The sequence below is a fragment of the Quercus lobata genome, chromosome 9 (genome assembly GCF_001633185.2).
Source record: "Quercus lobata isolate SW786 chromosome 9, ValleyOak3.0 Primary Assembly, whole genome shotgun sequence".
NCBI classification, from domain to species: Eukaryota; Viridiplantae; Streptophyta; class Magnoliopsida; order Fagales; family Fagaceae; genus Quercus; species Quercus lobata.
The window spans coordinates 17,843,986-17,852,535 of NC_044912.1; the positions used below are offsets into that span (position 1 = coordinate 17,843,986).

Below are 8,550 nucleotides of genomic sequence, written 5' to 3' on the forward strand. Positions count from 1 at the left end.
TGGATGAAAACATTTGGATTTGGATTTGAAATCCATTGATTTGAAATACATATTAATTAGCTACTTTCATTACTAGCTTCCTTCTGCTCAGTCTCATCCGTGCATACCATAAGTGGACAATTTCTGCTTTTTTTTTTTTTCTTTTTCTTTTCTTTTCTTTTCTTCAATACATTAATAACACCCTACTTTCTTTGCTCTCTCTCTCTCTCTCTCTCTCTCTCTCTCTCTCTCTCTATATATATATATATAGGGAAACTATCGTAATAACACATTTTAGCATAATATTACAAAGATGCTCATCTTATCATTTAATTTCCATATTCTTTAACATTTAGATTTACACTAACACGATTTTCCCAAAACAATTCAAAATAGAACCCAACAAAATCCTGTTAAGAGTAATTTGCACAAGTTACTTAACCTTCTCCCCTTCAATCTCATTGCCAGCCTCAATTTTAATTAGAACCTCCTGCTTTTCACCACATTCATCTTCTATCATGCTTGGCAAATTTGCCCGTTTCTCATTTGCACTTTGATTCTCAGAGTTCACCTCAGGGGCAGATTGATTGTCACCTCTAACTGGTGAACTCATCATCTCGTTTTCATTTGCATTTTGTCTAGTTTCAGCCTGGTCATCAACAACAGTTCCTTCAGCACTATCATCTGTCTTCTTGTTCAAAGAACTATTAGGGTTCTTAACATCAGTCATTTGTATTTTAGACACTGTTTCAGTGTCTGATGACAGTGCTTTATCTTCTTGGACTTGCTCTTTGGGTGCATTGCCTGATGCAGAAGCTTTGATCTCTTCTGCAGTCTTAACCTCCTGTTTTGGCAGAACTTCAGAGGGCAGAGTAGAGCTAACAATGTTAGTATGTTCAGATGACGTCTTCAATAATGTGGCAAAGGTGGATGGACTATGCTGAATGGTTGGTGAGACAGCCTTTACTGAACCAGAATGCGAAGCAGTAGGTATGACTGTGACAGCAGGATGGGAGGAAGATGATGCAGCTTCAAGGCCAGTGCCAACATAACGTACATTGGTTTGAGTTTCTATTTGAGTTGACACACCACGAGGCATGGGCAATTTTGTTGAAGAAACACCAGTGGGTTTGATATGGACAGCATTCTTTGCCTGTGTAGCCTTGATAAATGATGCAACGTCTGATGGAGAAGCAATTCGTGCACCAGCAGCAACTGCAGTTTCTCTTAACGCAGAATCTGAACAAATACCAGGCTTTGTTAAAGGCTTTTTTGCAGCTACTCGAGATTTTTCTGTGGAACCCAATGATCCCACGGGAGATGTTTTTTTAGGGACAGGGCCCTGTTGAGACTGGCCTTTGGCTTGTAGTGAGCTGCTGCCAATCTTAACAGCTTCAGCAGCTGTAGTTGGAAGAACAGAGTTACTGGTTGTATTTGTGCCAGCTGATCCAAATTCAAAGGATAGTCCATATTTAGAAAAGGCAAGTACCAAAAACTAATTGCATTAGAAACATCATAAACCAAAAAATAGTACGCAATCAATCATGTGACGGAAGATAACCATTCATACAAATTTAAGACAACTTTGTAAATTGCTTTCAGCTAAAGTATAGAAGTTTAAAGCTTTAAGAAACACACATCATTTATCTTATCTTCTCAGGGAAATTCATTTTGCCTTGTCAAAATTATATCCAATCTGTCTTACAGGAAAATTTAATAATTCTGTAGGAAAGTATATACTTTCCGTATTAGTAAAGACCAAACAAAGCATTAAATTATTGGAGAAAATCATGGGGATTGGAATAAATCAAGAAATTGATTGCTAAAAATTTCATACAATTCAATTTTCTCCATATATATATATATAGAATATAAGATCTCCACATGATCAAACACTGCAGGCTAGCAACAAAGAAGATTCAAAACATTGGCCTGAACTACACATAGAACGCTATGATGAGAAAATAGCATCAGCTTTGGTTGACCTTCCACCACAACTTCAGGGATAAACAAATAAACAGCTTATGGAGGTTATCAAACAAGCATGTCCCCCAAGAAAGAGGTGATTCACCCACCAAGTAGTTGAGATTCATAATAAACCGTGAATGTAACATCTCTTCATCTTGCAAATACATCCAATAAGAATGGAACAGACTGATTGGTTAATCAAGCAGTAATAGAATTTGATAAATTGTTTGCCAGGTATTTCAATAAAGTCAAATAGATCAAAATGGAGAAGAGATTACCAGGGCGAGCTGCTGTTAGGCTTTTAACAGGCATGAGGGCTAGGGTGATTGCATGATGAGCTGCCCGCCGTTCCTCAGAAAGTTGAGAGCCAGAGGGATTGGTTCCCATATTCAAGTTGCCACGTCGCTTCCTAATAATGGCCCACCTCTGCATATGTAAGAAAAGCCCATAACAATCAATATTAGGAAGAAAAGAAAAACCATGCAAAAAGATAAGGAAGGGCAAAACAGCTCTATGAGTTTAAATTTTCAGTTTTTCACCGGCTTGACCTACATTGTATCAAATGTTCAGAAAAAAAAAAAAAAAATGTAAGTCATCCAAAATACGCCCTTAATTTCAAAATGATTTATTTTAGTTCATTCTGCATACAAAATACTGAAATACTGTCTCAGTTTATTTCCTTTATAGAACATATATGAAGTGAGATGCAGAATAGGAGACCATAATTCATATAGAGGAAGTATGTTACTTTAATAAGGCAAAAACTAAACAGCACCATGTGAACTAAAAAAAGACTTTTCAAGATGTTAAAAAGGTTTATGGCCCTAAATTGTAAAATCAAGTGATTCGCAGTTCATGTGGTTTACTAGAAAATGAAATTTACAAAAAGCAAGAACCACTGTAAATGCATCTCACTGCAGTAGAATGCTTAATTAGTCTGTCTAACAGATGGTACATCTGAGTGATTTCTTAGAGATGAGTCAGCTATCATCCATCCCACAGCCTAAGTGGTTCAACTAGACTACGAAGCTGAATTTCTTGATCAATCACAGATGGGATCCAGTGACTCTAAACACTTTTTTTTTTTTTTTTAATTATAATTATCCATAAGGAAACGGCTTTAACCTATAAAGTTTCTATTAACTATTAATCAAATGCTTACTAATGAAACAACCAAGTAAAGTTTAATGTGTTGGTTGACAGAAGGAAAATAACCTGAGATAGCTGTGTAGCAGTCCTATCACCCTTGAAGTCTCCCCTTAAAATATTTGCCCAATTTCCTTCACCACATTTCTGCACAGCAGCAATCAGTTCCAGATCCTCATCCTCTGACCATGGTTTTCTTTTCCTTCGAAGAGGCATGCTGCCATTTGCTGATCCATTTGCATCCAATAATTCATGAGGTGCAGCAGCTGAAGGAAGGGGCTGTTTCTGAACAGACACAGGAACAGTAATGTTCATCCCTTGCATTGAACAAGTGGCTTCTGAATTTTCAGAAGGAGAAGCTCTTGATGAAGAGCCACTAGGTATATTTACGGTTAATGGAGCCTCAACTATTGAGCTGGTTGGGATACTAGTGTCACTTGGTAATCCAGAAGCAATTAGTACCTGAACAAAGCAACCATTCCCATAAAATAAGCAAGAGAAAATGAAGATCTATAAATCAGTTAAATCAACAAATAATTCAAGCACCATCATTGTTCAAACATATCAAACCCCTATCGGATGTGAAAACATGACCTGCCAGAGAAAATAAGAATCTAAACGACTGAACAGATATTTGATGGCATGAATACTCCAGAAGTTAATCAAAATGGATAAAAGCTGAACGCATATACAACTGGGATAAAACCAGAATCAATAAAATGCAAACCATCAAAATGTTATTTTTTTGAGAAAAAAATGTCAAAATGTCATGAATATCTAATCAAACCATTTTGATGCAAAACCTCAGCTGTCCCACCCATTCATAGAAGAACACGATCAAGATGTATTACTATCTACAAATGGTAAATTGTACACAGTGGAATTTCGGAGTGGATTGGTCAGGGGGAGGGACGGCACATGCTTCTTCGCCCTAATTGATGTCACATACCCAAGTCTTTAGCCACAATTTTTATTCTCTATGCTAAAAACCAATTTTAAAACTTCCTCTGTGGAATATGTACAGTTCAGAATCAGCAAGTTGCTGGCAGTTTATGGAATCCTACTTGAGCCAGAACATATATCATGGGACAGCCTCTTTGTATTTCAATCATCAATCTTCTAAGTGATTCTAAACAATAATAAATTCATGAAGTCAAAGCTTTCTAATTACTTGTATATTCTTACACATGTCTAGATTGGATTCTAGATCTTTTTGTCAGCAAAGCATAATTGTAAGCTTATCTGACGTAGGACAAGGGGAAAAGGGTTTAATAGGGCTTTAGGAATGAAACAAAGGTGAAAATCAAGATTTTGGTTGCAGTGAACAGTGCTGTGAATAGTAACCATGTACAGTAAATAAAAGATTATAGCTCTAAAGTCTGAAAATTTCCTAGTAGAACTAGGATTTCTTAAAAACCTAATAAAACTTGGACTTGGACTCCTTGGGCTATAATACTAAACCCAAATTAAATAACTAAACTTAAATAAAACCCAATGGACTAATAACACAGCCCATTCCAGAAAACAAAAAATTACTAAAATACCCCTAACACTTAAAACTAATTAAAAGTCTTAGGACGCATTTTATATGTCTTCAATGGTTGCTGCCATGGTCCTCCATCATTATCTGATACAGGTCCGTTAAGAAGTTCAACACTGTACTAGGTTTCTTGATGAATTCTTGAATAAGGGCTGATGTTTTGGAGTTTAGGTTAGGAAAGAATGAATGTTGATGGCTGTTTTGGGGCTGAAACAGGGGATAAACAGAAAATAACATAAATAAAACACTAGGCAATCACACCTAGGTCTTCCTAAGCATCACTCCTAGGGTTCCTTGGCATCACACAAACAAAGTTTAAAAATAAGCTGCTGAATTTTATTAATCAATCACAATATTCTCCATAACATGACCATAAAAGAGCCTTTATATAGAGGCTATAGTTATCCTTTTCCTAGTAGGACTTGGACTCTAAATAACCTATTCCTAGAATGAAAAGGAATACTAATAATAATTAAATAAAAGACTTAATAATACGCAAACATTAAATAAGACTCTGGGCCTTTGCTACGGCCAAGGACAGCCCATACCAGATTTCTGAAAATTACCAAATTGCCCTTATTCTAATAGAACTTAATTAAAACTGATCCAGCAGCTTCTCAACCTAAAAGACTTAATACTAATAACTTAAATGACCTATCAAAGGTGCTAAGAAGGTCCAACATCAAAACTAGACCACAATTCTTGAATCTTTGTATATTTAATCTTCTTTTTCCTAGAGCTCTTCCTTGTCTTCATCATATCAGTGGATCATTTATTGATTCATTGTGAGAAGGCTAATCACTTGTGGCATTTTGTCTTTAGATCTTTTGGGGTCTCTTGGGTCTTACTAAGAACGGAACCAAATCTCCTTTTTGGTTGGATGAATTGGTTGGGGAAGCTCGGAAGCGCAATGAATGCATGTCTGAGGATGTGGAAAGCTCGGGAGACTAGCTGCTTGCTTCATTTATTGGTTCTATGTTTGATTGATCTCAGGCTTAGGGGCTCACATCTAGTGATTCCCTTCCATTTCACTACTCATGAAGTAGTTTTTAAAATAAATTTTCTTCTTACATATAAAAAAAAAATAAAAGCATAATTCTAAGCAAACTGGCAGGGCTATTTGGCCATCCAGTAAAGTAAAAAATAGAAATAGTCAATTCATCAAGCAAAACCTATTTCATTAAAAGTATTTACCAAGAAAATCAAAATAATGAAAACACATCAGTCACTTACCTTCACACATGCTGCAGCCTCTGTTGAAGATTCACAGCTAACAGGGGGAAATGCTTCCACTTCAGATTCCAAATCACTATCATCATCCTGCAAGCCAATGTTAACATCGGTGTTATATGAAAAAGATATCTATCTTAAGTATAACTCTGGGCATGTGAGGAAAAGTTTATTTTTTAGACAAAAGACAAAGTATAGCTTGCAATTTGGTGGGGCGAAAGTTCTGTCTCACAAGAGGTGGACATTTTAATTTATATAAATCTGAGAAAGTTTTAAGATGATAACGTATTTATGCACAGTACAAGTATTTCATTCTATTATGATAGGACCAGAAATAAGTACCATTTCACTAAAGAAGTGGGTGTGCAAGAAGCTAATAAATTTTTACTTCAAGCTCGCAAGATAACTTGACTATATTTTTAATGTATTCATAATTAAACTTAAAAGAATGTTCTATGGAATGCCAAAACCTGTTCCAATAGGATGTAATCACTATCATCACATAAAGAGTTCAGTTGCTTCCATCCAAAGACCGGAAGAAAAAATGACCAAGACAAACACATTTTCAATGTTACGCTTAGTCTTATAATTACAAGACTCCACACTGTGTTGCCAAAACATTTAGGCTGTCAAATATTCATTGCCAAGCCAAAATCTTAGTTGGCAATCTTTTACTTGCTAGCCAAAAAAAACACCAACTAGGGTCATTCAACATTTTCTAAAATACCACCCTGTAGTATCCAGATAATTTCCCCAATCCTTATAACACATTACATATTTAGCACCTCTCCCATGTGCCTAAATGTGCTTCAAATTCAACTATTTACTATCAAACCATTGAATACCAAAACTTCAATACTAGCCATCATATTAACCTTCTCACAAACCCCATCATATGCATTAGGTAAGACCTTTTCTTTTTTTAACATACTTCAGCATTCAATTATAGTTTCATATTATCCATTCATTTTGAAATAAGGCGGATCGGATTTTGTCACATCATCAAAAATTTAATAAATACCAAAACAATATTAGTTAATGTTTATTCCATGGTAAAATCTAATCTACTCATTTCAAAAAGAATGGTGTTAAGGATATTATAAATTTTACTACAACAAATCAATTCACGCACATTTTGAAGTGAAATTTGTAGCAGCTTAAACATTCAAATGAATTTCTAGATTACTTTTTGCAATTGATGATACATCACTTTGTTATAAACTTATGTAGTAAAATTTGTAATATACTAGTTACTCTATAGTGTATCTCCTAAAAACTCAAGAAAATACTAGAACCACTACAAATTTTACTATTGATGTGACAAGAATATGATTGATGTGAAAATGCTACAAACACACAAAAAAAAATTTACAACTTTTTTCGCAACAATTGAGTTGACAAACTTTTACTAATCTAGAGCCACCATTGGCATCATTTTTTTCACAAAAAATTCTAAGACAGCATAAAATGGCACAACTTGTGCCACATGCGGCAGACTATGAGTGGCGGAGAAAAAATGGTGGGATCAGGAAAAAGTGTAAGATAGTTGTGGAAAAAGTTATGACATGTAAACTTAGAACTACTCTTTTTTTCACCTGCCACTAACAATCTGCCAGGGTGTGAAGTTTTTTGACAAATTTTGTGTGTGCATAGACACACTGGATTCCAATACATTTGGACACTTGGATACCCAAAAAAAAAAAAAAAAGAACTAATAAAAGTGGCAGAGTGACTGACCAGAGGCTGAGCTCCATGATCGAATTTATGAAGCAAAGTATGGTGGTAAGCTAAATGGCGCCATAGCATCTGGTACTCTCTAGCATCAGAAATCCCAGTCGAAGTATTCTTCACCAACGCATTCCAATCCATATTCACCTCTGCACTGTGCGTCACTTCTTGAAGCAAAGCCAGCACCGTCGTCGCCGAGTACCTGCATAAACCCAAACCCAAACACATATTATATATATTTCACAATCCAATTAACAAAGCTGAAATTGAAAGCGAGAGAGAGAGAGAGAAGTGGCGGAACCTCTGGAGGAGAGAGGAGATATCGTCTTCGCTGATGAAGCTTTTCTTTTGCTTTTTAGTTTTCTCAGTCATTGTTGTTGTTGTTGTTGTTGCTTTTTTGAGCTATGGTGATAATAATAAGGGCATGGTTTTTTTTTTGAAGAGCGAGAAACCCTAGAAATGGAATTGAGAGAGAGAGAGAGTGTGTTGGTCGGAAGAGAGTTATGGAAGGGAAGGGAGAGAGCGTGGACGACACGCGCGCGCCCTTGTGAGGGTGATTTTATGGTCGCCAGAGAAAAATTGATTCTTCTTCGGTGGTACGGGAAATAGTGGAGCCGTTAAAGGGAGACAGAGCTAATGACTGTAGTGCCCCTGGTCTTTGTTTTCTTTTGGAGAAAATATAATTTAAGGTAAATTTCATTAAAATACATTGAGAATTGGGTTAATATCAATTAGGTCCATGATTTTTTTAAATTAGTAAATTTAATTCTTAAAGTTAACTTAATCTCTCAAACAATTGAGAAAAATGACTAACCGGTTTAATAGTGTTTTAGGGTCTAAGTTGGATTTAGGAGCTAATTTGATCAATTTTAAAAAGTTTTGAACCTGATTAATACTAACACAAATCTTAAGATATATTAATGGAATTTACCATATATTTTATACATAAAACCATTATT

At 35.5% G+C, this 8,550-nt stretch overlaps 1 protein-coding gene across 2 annotated transcripts; it reads right to left on the bottom strand.

The window, feature by feature from the left end:
* Positions 1-279: 279 nt before the first annotated feature.
* Positions 280-8,199, bottom strand: LOC115960544 (AF4/FMR2 family member 4-like). 2 transcript variants are annotated; one of them, XM_031079478.1, is made up of 6 exons: positions 7,893-8,199; positions 7,601-7,793; positions 5,867-5,953; positions 3,163-3,555; positions 2,226-2,373; positions 280-1,380 (listed from the first exon to the last, which is right to left on the bottom strand). In XM_031079478.1, exons 1-6 carry the CDS (start codon positions 7,961-7,963, stop codon positions 413-415), a joined length of 1,860 nt encoding a protein of 619 aa, XP_030935338.1. In that variant the 5' UTR covers positions 7,964-8,199; the 3' UTR covers positions 280-412. The 2 variants fall into 2 exon arrangements, with proteins under 2 accessions (XP_030935338.1, XP_030935337.1); XM_031079477.1 differs by having other exon boundaries at positions 280-1,422.
* Positions 8,200-8,550: the final 351 nt, after the last annotated feature.